The sequence below is a fragment of the Colias croceus genome, chromosome 10 (assembly GCF_905220415.1).
Source record: "Colias croceus chromosome 10, ilColCroc2.1".
Classification (NCBI taxonomy): Eukaryota; Metazoa; Arthropoda; class Insecta; order Lepidoptera; family Pieridae; genus Colias; species Colias croceus.
The window spans coordinates 8,664,944-8,679,089 of record NC_059546.1 but is presented as its reverse complement, the minus strand read 5'-3'; the positions used below and the strand labels follow the sequence as shown (position 1 = coordinate 8,679,089).

Sequence of the window (14,146 nt, the reverse complement as noted above, 5' to 3'; positions counted from 1 at the left end):
AATTATAAATAATAACCGCACTATCCACATTTACCCTAACATGTACACTATTTTGGCATCCATTAACACTAGAATAATTAATCCCTACTATCATAGGCAATAGAATATGTGAATATAAGTTTTCTTTTTGTATTTTTTTTTTGTTGGCAGTACAATAAACTATTTAAATTAAATAAATAAATAATAAAATAAGTGCACGAGCGTGTTCACAGCAACGTGACGATGCCCGATTGATTTGCGTAAACGGGCGGTACAGTGCCGCGTAGGTACCTATTTAGAAATGCAACGTGTACACAATAATTAATGTGATCAACGAATGTTAAGGATAGTAATTACATTTTAAATGCATCTTTTTGGGTGCAATTTTTGTAAAATAAAAGACACTCGAATTTTATTTTAAAAGTTTTCTTTAATTCTCCTTTTTATTAATACTTACTTGAAACACGTCTTGATGATCAAAGCGGGCAGGTTTCCTTGCAAGTCCTCAATGCTGCTCCTCTCTGGACGAATCTCTTCAATGATCGCGGACTGTAAGCTCAGTAACGCATTCTCTGGCTTGGGTGTGTACGTTGAATACGATATTGTACCCTAAAATAATAATGCTTGTCTTTAACATAAATAGGATAGGATAAGTTTACAATTTACATTGGGGAAGATATTCAAAATTTAGTTATTTATGATTTTGCTGAAATAAAAGAAGAGAAGAAATTATTGGGACAAATAAAAGAATAGAAGAGATCGAAATATTTCAATGAATTCACACAAAAGCCTATTTTGTCAAAAAAAAATAGAATTAAGACAGCCATAAATAAAAATTAAGACAGCAAATGACAAAGATGAGTTAAATTTTTTTCCTGAAAAGAAAAAATCTCAGAAACTTATTAAATACAATATTATAACTCTTAACCTACCTGTACAGTAGCACATCCTGCGCCAGTCGCATACACGAACACTTTAGTAGGCAGTCCGGGCAGCGGTAATGCACGAGCTGGGCTCTTAGCGCGGAGTTCTATAGTGTCTGTTAGTTCCATACCCGCTGTCGCTAGAGATACTGTTAGCGCACGGTGCCTGGAAGAGAAGTTTTTGAGCTGGTTAGTTAGGGAGTTAGTAGCGTTGAGTAGTTGGTGGAAAATATAAAATTTCACATCACTGACGTGTTGAATGCTGATGTTTTATTGATTGCTTCTTTTTTATAAAATTACTTCATTTTTTTTTACAACCTTTTTGAAATAAAATTTTAAGATCTCTGCTTAATTCTATTCTTTATTTGTAATACATTTTAGATCTATGTTGAAGTTTTTCTTGACGTTATACAGTGTGGATTTGTGGCATGTGGACGTGTGGCACTCGGGGACTGCCGCGGTAAAGCTATTGCATGCTATGCTTTCAAGCCACACCTCCGCCCGTCGGAGTGGGGAGCGTGAGGTTTTTCGTTACGGAATTTCTCGATTTAGTCCCCGCGCTCAAGGCTCGCGATAGAAGCTATGCAATAGTTTAAAAAAAAATTATTATTTATTGGCTTCGTTCCTGTTAGTCTTTGTGTATATAGCCTATAAGCTTTTCTCGATGAATGGACTATTTACCAACCGAAATAATTTTTCAAATCGTACAAGTAGTTCCCTAGATTAGCGCGTTCAAACAAACAAACTTCCGCTATATGATATCAGTATATTTCAGTCACCGGTCGTGTGCGAGCGCGGCGTACTGCGCGGCGGCCTTGGTGGCGCGGTAGGCGAGGCTCGGGTGGCGCTGCAGCGTGGACGCGCGGTAGTACAGGAACCGCGCCGCCGCCTCGCCCGCGGGGAGACTGCGCCGCGCACACGCCGTCAGCAGCACGCGCACACCCGCCACGTACTGCTCCATTGATACCGCTTCTGTTGGTACAGGGTGTTTGAATTGGGAAAGCGTAACTAAGAGGAATATCAGAAACTAAGAGCCAGCGCGCACGAGCAACTTTGTCTCCGCAACTATTTTGTCTCCGCAACTATTTTGTCTCTCCCACCCATAGGCTAGTATGAAAGTGCGCGCACGTAGCGACGCAACTCTCCATACAAATTGATGGGAGAGACAAAATAGTTGCGGAGACAAAGTAGCTCGTGCGCGCTGGCTCTAAGAGGAATATCAGAAATTAAGAGCCAGCGCGCACGAGCAACTTTGTCTCCGCAACTATTTTGTCTCTCCCATCAATTTGTATGGGGAGTTGCGTCGCTATGTGCGCGCACTTTCATACTAGCCCATGGGTGGGAGAGACAAAATAGTTGCGGAGACAAAGTTGCTCGTGCGCGCTGGCTTTAAAACTGACAATTGGATTTTCGAAAAATCAATATTAGTCAGAAATTTAAATAATGAAGAATGTGTAAAGTGACAGTGCAAACTTACTGAAAAAGCAAATTACATGCATACCTATATTTATTTGCCATTACAGTAACAGAGACAAATTTACGAAAAAGGCTATTTTAAAAGAAAAACTCTTATTTCGTAAATTACTCTGGTGTAACCTATCCTTCCTGTGGAAAAATAATGCGTCCCGATCGTTAAGGACAAATGCCATTGTTCAAGTGCCAACGGGTTGCATCGCTAGTCCAATAGGCTTTTTTTAATAAGAAAGTGAATAAAAAATAGATTTATTTTAATAAGAAAGTGGATAACATGGGTAAGTGTATGAGGCGATAAGCACCGCCCAAGATGACTCACAAAACTATGAGCTATAAATAGTGCAGTTTTAGTTCTCAATTAATCTTAATTTCAGTCCTTATTTTTATCCTACTATTTAACTCTTACCGTAGGAAGTAGTCTTAATATTCCTATTAGTATCTTCAAGCAGCCAATCAGCGGCGTCCTTCCTTGGCGCGGGCCAACCGAACTCGCCCTCCTCAGTGGTCGATGCGTTACGGAGGATCACCAGTGCTTCTGGGACTAAGGGACTTCTGTTAAGAAAAAATAATAGTATTAATCTAAAATGCTATAACAATCTACAATCTAAGAAAAATTACCATAAAATATACCACTATATGAATTATACCATTAAATATACCACTATATGGATTGGCCCATCTGAACCCTAATTCAAGATTAGTTCTCAATCTAAAAGTAATAATAAACGAAGAATAACGAAGACTAAACCAACAGATTACAATAACCATTCTATTACAGTTACATCGATTTTGCATGAACGACAAAATAAGCAAATAAGTACCACGATCTTTTCACACTTCCTAACAATATTTTTAAGTAATAATATGCAATAATATGCATGTACTTAATCAATTTTAATATATTCAGACAAACCTGGCCATGACCAATGCTAATACAGTAGCTGCAAGGGCGGCTGGTGACGTCAGTTTGTGAAGATTCTTCTCTAGATAGCCTTGTGCTTTTTGAGCAACGTCTGCGTCTACCTGAAATGTGAAAGATTAATTAAAGAAAATTTATACGAAAAGATAAAACAAAATTCAAGAGTCTTGCAAAAAATAAGATGTAAATAAATACAGAAAAGTTATGAAAGGAAATAAATAGTTGACTGCTTTAATATTATGGGGGTCAAATACCAAAAAATATGGATTTTTACATCAATTACAAGTCTTATCATAATTATTATATGACAATTTAACATAATGTAAAAGTTCATATATCTCTTACTTACCTGATTTTCAACACCAATTTCAAGCAACGTCGTCAAAGTCTCTGCAGTGACTTCCACCGTTCTCTCCGCGTTGATCTCCTCTTCGGTCATATTCCCATCTTTATCGTAATAGTAATATTCGTTCACATCAATATCTGCTTCAGTATTATTTATTTTCTTCAAGTCCACAGGATAATAATCAACTTCCTTATCAGCTGGTAGAGGTGTGAAGGAACCGTCTGCGTTTTGGCGTTTTTGTACCCAAGTTTTTATAGATTGTAGTAATACCGGGTCAATAGGATAGTAAGATTGTATTTTGGTTAGAATTTCTAGGATTTTAATAGTTGAGATGTGGCTGCTGACGGCTGGGTGGTCGCTGAATGAATTGTCGTTTTTGCGGAACGATAGAAGAATTTGTACCTGGAAATTGACATTCATGTTATTGAATCCATACTAATATTATAAATGCGAAAGTAACTCTTCCTATCTGTCTGTTACTCAATCACGCCTAAACTACTGAACCAATTTGCATGAAATTTGGTACGGAGATATTTTGATACCCGAGAAAGGACATAGGCTACATTTTACCCCGGGACATAGGATAGATTTTATCCCGGAAATCCCAAGGGTACGGGAACTATGCGGGTTTTTCTTTGACTGCGCGGGCGAAGCTGCAGGTGGAAAGCTAGTATGTAATATTTAAAAATCTACATATTCGAGGTATATGTACTATGCTCGTGTCTCTGTTTTAAGAATTACTTGTTTTTTGCAATAATAATATAATGTGTGTGTTTATCTAATTGATTATGTGCAATTAATGTTGTCCTTTTCTTTTAATCTAGATACTATAGTAAAATTTGCAATGGTACATAACATTGTTAAATAAATAAATAATTTATGTACCTGTTCTGGAAGTTTCTTAAGAATCCTTTCTTTTTCAGCATCATCAATTAGATGAGGAATGTGTTCCAAAGCCAATAGTGGAGCTAAGCTAGCTGATGCGGCGGATAGCTGTGAATCTTTCCACACATTTGACCATTGGTCAGCAGAATCTGTTCCTAGGTTATATAATGGTAGATGTAAACCTCCAGAAACTAAAAGGGTACCACTGGCTGAACCTGGAACTACTCCATGTGGAAGGCCTAGTTCTAGGACTTGAGAGAAACCAGCTTCTTCGTTGAAGTTCCATATTCTGAAAATTGTGAAATCGAATTTGAGCAATTTCATACTTAATTATTTTTATACTTTTTGGGTAATTTATATGATATTTTTAAGAAATCACACAACTTAAAATACACCAAGCGTATGTCATTACCGCGTAATCAAAATACTTTTTGTATGATTTTTTTAAGGTTAGAAAACCAAGTGCGTTTTTGCTTGAAGTCCGGCACTATTTAGCAGCTGGCAGCGGTTACACGAACAGCAGCTTACTAAACTAACTCGTAGGACTACCCTCAACGTCAGACCACCGACTTTTAAACAGTTCTGCGTACGCTAGGTGCTCGAAACTGTAGATGCTTTATGACGTAATCTCACCTGAAGTCCGCCTCATCCCCCCACATAGCACTAAAGCCCACAAACAGCACGCGCATATCAGCGGGCAGCGGCCACACGAGCAGCACCTTGCTAACAGTGTCATAGCAAACTTACAAGTTGTTGAGTGGTGCTTCTGCCCCAAGGTTGCCCAAATAATAAAGCCTTTCCTTTAATCACTTATTCTTATAAATCTAAAAAGCGTCGGGGATACAATGTGGACGCACACATATACAAAAAGCTCGATCAGCGAATTGCACATGTGTGTCCCTACACAAGTTATGACGTATTCTCACCTGAAGTCCACCTCATCCCCCCACATGGCGTTAAAGCCCACGAAACGCACGCGCATGTCGGCCGGCAGCGGCCACACGAGCAGCGGGCACTCGCGGGGTACGACTCTACTCTATCTATCATTATCATCATCATTATCAGCCCATATACGTTCCCACTGCTGGGACACGGGCCTCCTATGAGGGTACTCTATCTATCATTTTACTCCAAATTTCACCTACAAGGGCAGCAGTCTCACGAGCAGCATCTTACTGAGCGTGAACACATACTAAATCCTTAATCAAGTCATTAACTATAACGTAATCTCACCTGAAGTCGGCCTCGTCCCCCCACATGGCGCTAAAGCCCACGAACCGCACGCGCATGTCGGCGGGCAGCGGCCACACGAGCAGCACCTTGCTAACGGTGACATAGCAGACTTACAACTTACTCCAAATCTTACCTGAAGTCTGCCTCATAAACCCAGAATGAGCACCAAGTTGTAGAAGTACATTCAGTATCTGCACTGCTGTTTGTTGTATGACGTATTCTCACCTGAAGTCCGCCTCATCCCCCCACATGGCGCTAAAGCCCACGAACCGCACGCGCATGTCGGCGGGCAGCGGCCACACGAGCAGCGGGCGCTCTGTTGGCGCGGCGCCGCGGCCGGCCGCCAGCCGCCCCCCCTCCCACCACACCCAGAACGCGCACCACGTGCTGGAGGTGCATTCAGTGTCCGGGTCGGTCTGTTCTGCACGCGCTAGGTGCACGTCGTAGCCTGGAATTGGTGGGTGAAATCGTTATCGTAATTTTTAGAAAATTACTAGTTACTATAATCGATGAGGTCCAATCTGTACATATGTGTTTCGTAAGAATGTTTCAACAGCTAACATTAAAATTGTTAAGGGCACAGTAAAGAAATTTGATTACATTTAACAATCAGCGATGATTTATTCAAACATACATAAACTTACATTCTACACTCTGATACACATTAAATTGAGTCATATTATAACAATCAAACTATTTCGTTCGCTATAATTACAACATGGAAACAAAAATTATGGCTACTCGACATGTTTTCCTTTAGCGATCCACACTCTAGTATGATTATAGAAACGAAATAGCGCAATGGGTCTAGAAATAAATTTGTTTAAAAATAAATATGCATAGCACAACTTACCATGTTTCCCCTTAGCGATCCACACCCTGTTCCGTTCAAACACCACTCTATACATATCATCATTCGGTTCCCGTATCCCGGATAGAGCAAGATGAGCAGCGCCACGAGACCGCAGTTCAAGTACAAGCCCCGCGCGATTGCGAGGCGCGGCTACCCACTGCCATTCGTATGAACCACGGGAGGAAACTGCTAGATGTTCTGAAATGGTTTTAAATGAATATTAGAATAGTGGGCGATGCCACCAGTTCTTAAATTTGAAAAGTGGAGAATCATCAAGGAAATAGGCAAAATAACTGCCTTTAGATGTATCAGATGGATTTGACTGAATTTTAGCAATAATATTATGTAACAACACACATCGTCACGACAATCGTCTCTACAGTATAGTACTTTTGAAATTAACAGAAATTCCGCAAAAACTGATAAAAAAACCTATAAACTAACATTTAAAAACGTGATTAAACTTTAGGTCTCTAAACACACCATTGGCACAGAAGTAAGCGCTCTGTGTGTCGCTCCTGTGCAGACCTTCGGGCAGCACTAGCACGCTCGCTGACCGGATCACCGAGCCTACTAGTGTCTCGTTGTTGAACGACGTGTAGGATATGGAGCAGTTATCCGCGCTGTACCCGGTTACTTCCACTGGAATTGTAGGTAATTGTATTTTATATTAAGCTATTGCATAGCTTCTATCGCGGGCCTTGAGCGCGGGGACTGAATCCAGAAATTGCGTAACGATAAACCTCACGCTCCCCACTCCGACGAGCGGAGGTGTCGCTTGAAGGCATAGCATGCAATAGCTTTACCGCGGCAGTCCCCGAGTGCCACACGTATTTTCTTTTTATTTATTTATTTATTTATTTATTTATTTATTTATTTATTGGTTTACCAACGTTTGTTTACATTTTTACAACAAAAGTTTACATACACAAAATAAACAAACATGGTTAATGTAACAAACACTTACTGGCAAACACAGCATGCAAAACGTTAAACGCGTTAATTATTTTTAAGTACATATAAAAAGAAAATTAACAAGAACAGGAAAAAAAAAATATACAGTTAATATTATCCATTAAAAGAAAAATCTTGAAAAATTTTGCGGAGTTTGCTGGGGGAGTCCGAAAAAATGTCGAAAAGCTCACAGTGTTTATTAATAGTATTGCAAAATCTTGGAACTGGAGAATTACGGCCCGAGACAGTTCTGCGAAGAGGAGGACAAAGTGGTAGCAAAACCTTACGTGGGTACCTAGAAGGCACTCTTATGTTGAGTCTTTGAAGTATTTGAGGACAATCGATTTTGTTATTAAATAATTTTGACACAAAAAGGACGTCTAGCATAATTCTACGATTATCCAAGGAAGTCATTTTAAAAAAAGAAAGTTGTTTTTTATAAGACGGTAGCTGTTTCTTTGATTTACCAGTTGTAAAGACCAGGTGCAATAGAAATCTTCTTTGGATCCTTTCCACACGTAAGGAATGACACGCATAGTGTGGTCTCCAGACCACAGAGCCATACTCCAATATGCTACGGACAAGGCTGTTAAATAAAGATATTTTTGATGTCGCTTTTCGTAGACCTTTCATGTTGCGAATCAAAAAGCCTAACATTTTGGCCGCACGTGTAACTATATGGTGTATATGTGGTACGAAAGTTAATTTATTATCGAAAATGATACCTAAGTCTCTTATTTGCTCCTGCTCTTGAACGATCTCAGATTTTATAAGATAATTGTGTCGTATCAGATTTATCTTGCGTGCAAATCTTACTAAGAAGCATTTTTTAGGATTAAGGTCCATTTTATTAAAGTTGCACCAATCAACAAGCTTGTCTAGGTCACTTTGTAGTTTGTAACAATCATCGATTGAGTTGATTGTTCTGCAAAACTTAAGATCGTCAGCGTACATAAAACTTTCTGAGAAAGATAACAGGTCAGGTATATCGTTAACGAAGGTGTTAAATAATATTGGGCCTAAATGCGATCCTTGAGGAACCCCAGAATTAATATTGTGTATTGTAGAGCGAAAGCCATTAACAACGACATAAAAACTTCGCTTGGACAAGTAAGAATTAAACCATTGTAAGAACTGACCTGAGATTCCATATATGTGTAACTTTTTCAATAATAATATGTGTGAAACCTTGTCAAAAGCTTTACTGAAATCGGTATAAATAACATCGACTTGCCTATTGTGGTCTAAGGAACTAGAGAGGCTTTCACAAAAATCCACTAAGTTAGTCGTAGTGGACCGAGATGGCAAGAATCCGTGCTGACTAAAACTAAAGAATTGCTTGAGATGATTCTGCAATAATGGGCAAATTAAGCATTCCAATACTTTACCGAAAGATGACAATATGGATATGGGTCTGTAGTTATTGATTAATTCGAAAGAACCAGTTTTATGTATTGGAACGACCTTAGCAAACTTCCATTTAGTTGGAAATACACCTGAAGACAGTGATTTGTTGTAGATTTTTAAGATGGGCCATGTCAACTGGTCCGCACACTCCACTATGAACACTGGAGGTATTCCGTCGGGACCTGCTCCCTTCCGTTTGTCTAAACTCTTCAATTTTCTTAGAACCGTCCGATAATTCAGAGTGGGGATATTTAGATGTAAATTATTATTTCCTAATTGATGGAGAATACTGGAAGCAGCACTTTGATACTTATTATATTCACTGTCGATATTAACGTCGTGTAATGTATTATTATCACTAGTGTAAACTGATGCAAAGAAGTTAGAAAATAGCTCACAAATATGATTTCCATCCGAGGTGGTAATTGATCCATTTGTCATGGATGCAGGATAGGAGCTGCTGCCGCCCCTTTTTGACTTGATGTAGGACCAGAAAAGCTTAGGGTTACTTTGAAATTTATTTTCCAGATCTTTCATGTAGCGGGAATAGTTATCTTTTGCTAGCTTTTCGCATCTCGAACTGAGCAATTTAAGCTGCAACTCATCACGTGGATTTTTAAAAATTTTGTACCTTCGTCTTACACGATGTTTTTCATTTAAACTGCGTGTTAAACTATAATCAAACCATGGAGGAAATTTTTTAAATTGAAGTTTACGTTTTGGTACATTATCAACAATAATTTGATTTAATACAGTATAAAAGACTTCAACCATATCGTCCACTGTCCGAGAATTTGCAAATAAGTCTTTCCAATTACAATCTCCTAGCCGTTTAGATATGATTTCGTAGTTAGCTTTATGAAAATTAAAATAAGCTGTTTCTTTATTATATATGAGATTCGATTCCCTATTAAACGAAATGTTAATATCTAAAGGGGGGTGTAAAACATCTATAGTACTTAAGGGGTCCAGAGACTCAGATACAATGCAAGAATTTATGTTAGACAAGACTAAATCAAGAATTCGGTTAGATTTATTGTAAACATGGTTATGTTGTTTCAAATTATTCAAATAAATAAAATCTACTAACGGTTGATATAAACTAGGAATTTTAAATTCAGCTGTTTCATCCCCCAACATACTCCAGTCCAAGCTACTTAAATTAAAGTCACCTATTATACAGTAATGGCTGGGGCGGTAAACCTCCAGAAATTTGTTACAATCGTCCAGAAATTGCTCCAATAACGTGCGATTAACTGGTGGAGGCAAGTAAGTGACGCAAATTGCCAACTGATGTGGTGGAAAAGATTTGAATGTGGGTGTATCAATAATCACCCAAAAGCTTTCTATAGATGAATGTTCAAAAAAAATTGGTTTAGATATAATTTTAGTAGAAACTGCTATCAAGACTCCACCACCATCACGTTTGCAACTTGTAGAGTCACCTCTGTCTCGCCTGTAAACAATGTATCTAGAGTCAAACAATTCACTACTGAGCACAGAACTGTTCAGCCAAGTCTCAGTTAGAACCATTACATCAAAACCGTTACACAGAACTTGTCTAGAAAAAGCGTGAGTTTTAGTTCTTAAACCACGCGTATTTTGGTAGTATAAATTCAACATTATTAATAATTATGGTCTATATACACACACACGCACTGGAAGAAATTAATTAATTTTCTTTAACACTTCCAAGCTTTTAACAATTATGTAATCGGAACCATCATTTTTTCTCATGTAAATTCTACCATTTCGAATCCAAACATATCTGTAACCTATTTCCTTCGCTCTAATCCTAGTAGCCGCATGTAGCGCCTTGTTAGCGGGGGACAGATGTTCGCTGACAAAGATTGGACAGGAATTACCTGAGACGCCGAGATGTGAGCTATTTAATTTATTTTGTGGGTTCGATTTATTGAACTTCGCTATTGAGGCGAGTAACTCATCGCGAATCTTAACCGATGTTAAATGAACTATTATTGAGCGTGGTCTATTGCTAGTTCTGTTGACTTTAGCAGTGCGTGTGCAATTGAGGATATCTTTTTCGTTCAGGCTAGATTTAACCGTTTTACACAAATTACTGACTATTTTGCACAGATCTTCGTTGTTTCGCTCCGGAACACACTGTAGTTCAACATTATTCTGACGTAGCTGCTGTTCCGATTGACTTATTCTCGACTGTAGATCATCAACAGTATCAATCAGTTTCACATTTTGCTTTTCTAATGCTGAAATCTTGCTTTTATATAGTTCCATGTCATTTTTAAACTCTTCGTACGCATTATTAAAGAAGTTCATAGAATCCTTGAGTTGGGATAGTTCCTCCTTAATTGGTTTAAATTCCTTTGTAATAGCAGCCCTTATGTTATCATTTATATTAGACAAAATTTCTTTCAAGTTCATTTTTATTGCTTCATCGACCACTTCCCTCACAAGATCACGGGTGAGTGAGTTATTTAAGTCCATGGGAGGAGAATTAAGTGCCTGCCTTTTACTACCTCTGGTGGTGGTTATATTACGAATAGGCGTGTTATCGTTTTTAGAGCTTTTTGGCATAGCTCTTACGCAATCGGGGCAGCTCCAAACGGCTTTCATTTCAGAGTTCAATAAACTCTCATCTAGAGACATGCATGCATAGTGATATTTTTTATTACACTTTTGGCACAACATAAAACTCTCAACTTCCTCATCTTCAGGAATACAGCAACCCCAACTTGAATTATTATTCATATTTAATATGAATAATAAATGTTTTATATATAACAAGCAACAGGACAAGCAACTTTTTCAAATCAATTCCCAGCAAAAATCACAAAATTTCATTTATTTTTACTGCGTATAATAATTATCTTTTATTACTGATACGTAACGTTACAGCAATACGCTTCAATTCATTGCTAGGCGAAGCACCGTTACCGTTAGTCGTCCAAGCTGTTGAAGGTGAACAGGTTTGCAAGGTCGTGGTGCGAAAAGGAGCGACAATAATTAGATGCGGCAATTAGTGCACAAGCAAGCGGGAGGGACAATACAGTCAATGAACCGGTTTGGGTGTCGCACAGTAGTCCACTCAATTTTTAGACGGTTTAAAAAGTTTTTAAACGATTACTCACGTATTTACTGGACTAAAGATGTTATTTTAACACTAATACGTGGATCACATCACAAGCTTTAAGATAATATGCAACACTTTTAAATTACACTGTTTAATACTACTCTTATTTTAATAAGTATACGGAGCTAATAAAACTGTGTGCGCGCACGAACGCAAGATGTTTGTAGAAATAGGTACACGTAGAAATGCGTAGAAACTTGTGTAGAAATATAAGCTTCTTGGTAGAAATGGTAGTAAGGGTGACCATGAATTTTGTTTGACTTTGTAAAAAAAATATTCAAATTTAAGACTTAAAAGCGAAATCCTCGAGCAACTAAGAGATAAGACTACGATAAAAATTGATGATTCACCTATGAATGAAATTTATAACTTACGGTGTTTACACTTTTACATATAATGTGCCTTAATAATGTGCGTACACTAATTTAAGTTTACTTTTGAAGAGGTGAGAGTGCTAAAATGTATGATTTACGCATCATAAAGTTCTGAAGTAATTGACCATAGTACTAAGGTTGATAGATTTATATACTAATAAAAATTATCTAAAACTAGAAAGTGATATCACCTATATAATATTATAAAATAATGCACTAACAGATTTATTTTGAAAATTGATGAACTTTATGTTCTGTCAGGAAATTAATTATTGGGATCAATTCCGAGTTGTCGCCCTCAAGCGTTTACCATTGTAATACAGAAGCGGACTTTGCAAAGGGTTTAAAAGGCAATTATTCATTCAATCTAATATTTGAATACTTTACAACGGATCTTGTCACAAACAAAATGATTTATTGCGTCTTGAATTTGTCTTAGATAATGTCATAAATAACTTCCAATTAATATTGATCACTCGTGTAACAAATAACGTAAAACGGAAATTAAAGACAACAACGACCTAGTATCAAATATTGAACTGAAACCTCATTATCTGATATTCATTCATTGCCAATAATTGATTTACAATAAGTTCGAACTGTCTTCTCTGTCGGAAAAGATATCAATAATGAGCAATAATATAATTTATCTTTTATAGTCTCTAGTTGGTCAGGTAATAACCACCATATGATCACAAACAGTTTATAACCCGTCATTAACTGAATCAATAACAGATTTCATCCCGCAAATGGCTGAACATTAACCGCCTGAGTGACCAGCGTAAAAAATCTAATATCTCCTTTCATGATCACATTTATGGTTCACACGTGCATTGTCCCGTTAAACTGGACACTTACTGGAAAACGATGTGTCGATCACGCGAACCATATATCAGACTTATTATCTTGGCTGACATAAACGTAGTTACCTTCCTTTATTGTGTATGGAAGCTAAGGTTATGAAGGTCTTCTCACAATGGGTACTGTTTTGATGCAGTTGCTTATAGAAAAATTTACAAAAATTTAATAGGGTTTTAGATCCGATAACGAAATAATGAGAATTAGCTATTTGCTTCTTATTATGTAGGGATCTGATTAACATTTTGATAATAACAACTTTTAATGTATGTACATAATTCGTTATCTTATTTTCTTGGTCTACCTGACAATCTACCTATTAAAATTGCCAAAAAATAAAAGCCCAATAAGCCAGGTAATAAAATACATTAAGGTGTAACAGGAACTTCAGCTTTTTTCAGTACTCATATTGATAATACGAAAGTTTTATGGCAATTGTTTATGACCAGCAGTTATGATAGTGGCATCACGCGGCTCTGCAATTCTGCATAATGTATGTATTTCGTCATTAAACTTGATTGTATTCAGCCCGTCCAATTTAAATGTTAATTGTGATAACGTTATTGAACTGAAGAGAATAATGCATAACATTTGATGCGTGTATATTACAAAACTTTATTAGTGGCGTAGATTATAGTTTTGTATTATAATTAAATTTGTATTTTCAATGCTCATAAACTTCAAAAAGTACTTACAAAAATATATAGATAAAAAAGTCTTGTACTAAACAGAAAAATAACAACACATTAATTTGTATAAATTCAAAGAAAATTGACGAATACTCTTGTATATTATGATTCATGCGCATAATAAGGCTTAGCCAAATCCAT

At 37.3% G+C, this 14,146-nt stretch overlaps 1 protein-coding gene across 1 annotated transcript in view; it reads right to left on the bottom strand.

Moving 5' to 3' along the window:
* The window catches only part of LOC123694842 (C3 and PZP-like alpha-2-macroglobulin domain-containing protein 8), a 163,462-nt gene that overhangs the window by 4,494 nt on the left and 144,822 nt on the right, over positions 1-14,146 (bottom strand). The window contains exons 15-24 of the mRNA XM_045640437.1: positions 7,095-7,253; positions 6,612-6,809; positions 5,984-6,206; positions 4,526-4,814; positions 3,644-4,042; positions 3,289-3,398; positions 2,782-2,927; positions 1,682-1,874; positions 912-1,068; positions 437-588 (exon numbers count right to left, since the gene is read on the bottom strand). Of these exons, the coding sequence (XP_045496393.1) occupies positions 437-588; positions 912-1,068; positions 1,682-1,874; positions 2,782-2,927; positions 3,289-3,398; positions 3,644-4,042; positions 4,526-4,814; positions 5,984-6,206; positions 6,612-6,809; positions 7,095-7,253 (2,026 nt within the window). The remainder of the gene's footprint in view (positions 1-436; positions 589-911; positions 1,069-1,681; positions 1,875-2,781; positions 2,928-3,288; positions 3,399-3,643; positions 4,043-4,525; positions 4,815-5,983; positions 6,207-6,611; positions 6,810-7,094; positions 7,254-14,146) is intronic.